A 1,893-nucleotide genomic window follows, 5' to 3' on the forward strand; every position below is an offset into this window, starting at 1 on the left:
TATAATATAGGAACGAAATCACAGATATAATTTATCACCTCAGACTATGTAGGCTCAAAATCACAGATATAATTGGGCCTGAGCCCGTGAGGCTGTGACAGTCAATGGGTTTGTAATCTCTTACAATTACTGGAAAGCACACATCAGCCAAATTTGCTTTTGCGGCTAAAAGCAGCTTTTCAAAAAGTAGGTTAACTTCCCACATAAACTTTAACTTATTATGGACGCATACATATATTACTTCATTTGTGACTGAAAAAAAGTTCTTATTGTTAATGTGGAGAAGTTAATCAGAAATACACACATAATCAAGGTTTAAATAAAAAAAAAGCGAAGAAAACTGAAAGGAGGAGGAGAAGGAAAAGCAAAAGAAACACATAATTATAGTGAGTTACAAGATTTGAAAATCCAAATAGTTATGCCTCCAATAACCAGGCACGCCTGCTCTTGAACAAGCAATGTATTCAGGAAAAATAGAAAACAGAGCAACAGGGTAATTTGTTTCTGCTTTTTAAAAAGGAATGAAGAAAAAACAAACAAAGATGAATCAATTCTCGAACTCTAGTCCAGATCCTTGGAACTTGAGGAGTGTAGTTTTGTTAATCCGATCTTCCATTTCAGGAGTCAAGTAATTCTTCCAATCCCCAACCATTCCTTTCCTAAAATAGCTACTGTTTGGTACTCCATAAATTACAGAACCATTTTTGTTCACTTCCAAATTCCTCAACCTCTCCAAACTGCACCTCCACACAACTTTGTCAACATCTTCTTCCTTCTCAAATGGCTTCCCAAGAAACAAAGCCAGTTTCTTCACTTGCTCTTTAGGATCCTTTAACATCTCTTCATATTTCAAGAACAGTATTTTCTCAGGCCTCTTCTTACTTTCCAACCAATATCCCAAAACATTTTCGAAATACGGCCCGTATTGATGAACCCCTGTGCAGAATTCCTCAACTGTCTTTTCCAATGGATAGGGTTCTTGATTTGGCTTGAAAATGGAGTTGAAAAAATGCCATAAAGACACCAACGTGTCTTTTGGGTTCCGGGCTATGCAAACAATCTTGCCATTGGAATTCTTGACAGAATCAGGAAGAAAACTGAAAGGCAAATGGGTGTGAAAAAGTCTTGGAGATGGCATAGCATACAAATCAGGAGTTGGTTTTGTAGAGTAAATAGTGGACTCTATGGTCTGAACATGAAATTGAGGATTGTCCTTAGTTAAGAGATCTTCGTTTTCAGGAATATTAATGTTCTGGTGCAAGATGCATAGACAAAGAGCTTTGAGCCAAGTAGTACCTGTTTTGGGAGCTGATGCTAAAATAACGTCGTCGTCTTTAGCTTGGAAGCTAGAGTTGAATTTCATTGCACATTTGATAAGGCCAGGCTCGAACCAAAAATCTTGCCATTTTCGGATTTCCATGACATCCCAAAACAGCGCATTTGGTAGCTCCTTAATCATAGCATCTTCACACCCTTCTAATGAGTTCTTAGAATCTGTGATAGTATTAGAGTTTGTTTCTTGAGCAGCCATTGATTGGAGTTAAAGTTGTTAGTCACATAGTAAAACCTAAACTTTATATAGAATGGCTGCTGCAAAAATGAAAACTTTGGATTCCCTAAATAGGATGAGTCGACGAGAAATTTGTCTTAACGTGGAAATATTTGTTTATTAGTCATAAGGAGAAATTGTTTAGTAATTAAATATGTACGAGTCAATTTGATTTCTGAATGCTACGTTGAAAACTGTCTTGCTTTCTGTGTCATGAATCCTTGTGCACCTGTACCTGCAGGTCTAACCAAAAAAAATCTCATATTTGAGTAATAAAGAAAAGAAGATACTGCAAGTAATTAACACTCAGCATCTGAGCCGCGTACGGCGTTGGGGCGAGGACA

At 37.1% G+C, this 1,893-nt stretch overlaps 1 protein-coding gene across 1 annotated transcript; it reads right to left on the reverse strand.

Annotated features, from left to right (window-relative positions):
• Positions 1-355: 355 nt before the first annotated feature.
• LOC107769725 (cytosolic sulfotransferase 5-like) lies at positions 356-1,622 on the reverse strand. Its single transcript, XM_016588968.2, has one exon. It carries the CDS (start codon positions 1,529-1,531, stop codon positions 548-550), a length of 984 nt encoding a protein of 327 aa, XP_016444454.1. The 5' UTR covers positions 1,532-1,622; the 3' UTR covers positions 356-547.
• Positions 1,623-1,893: the final 271 nt, after the last annotated feature.

The sequence above is a fragment of the Nicotiana tabacum genome, chromosome 4 (assembly GCF_000715075.1).
Source record: "Nicotiana tabacum cultivar K326 chromosome 4, ASM71507v2, whole genome shotgun sequence".
NCBI classification, from domain to species: Eukaryota; Viridiplantae; Streptophyta; class Magnoliopsida; order Solanales; family Solanaceae; genus Nicotiana; species Nicotiana tabacum.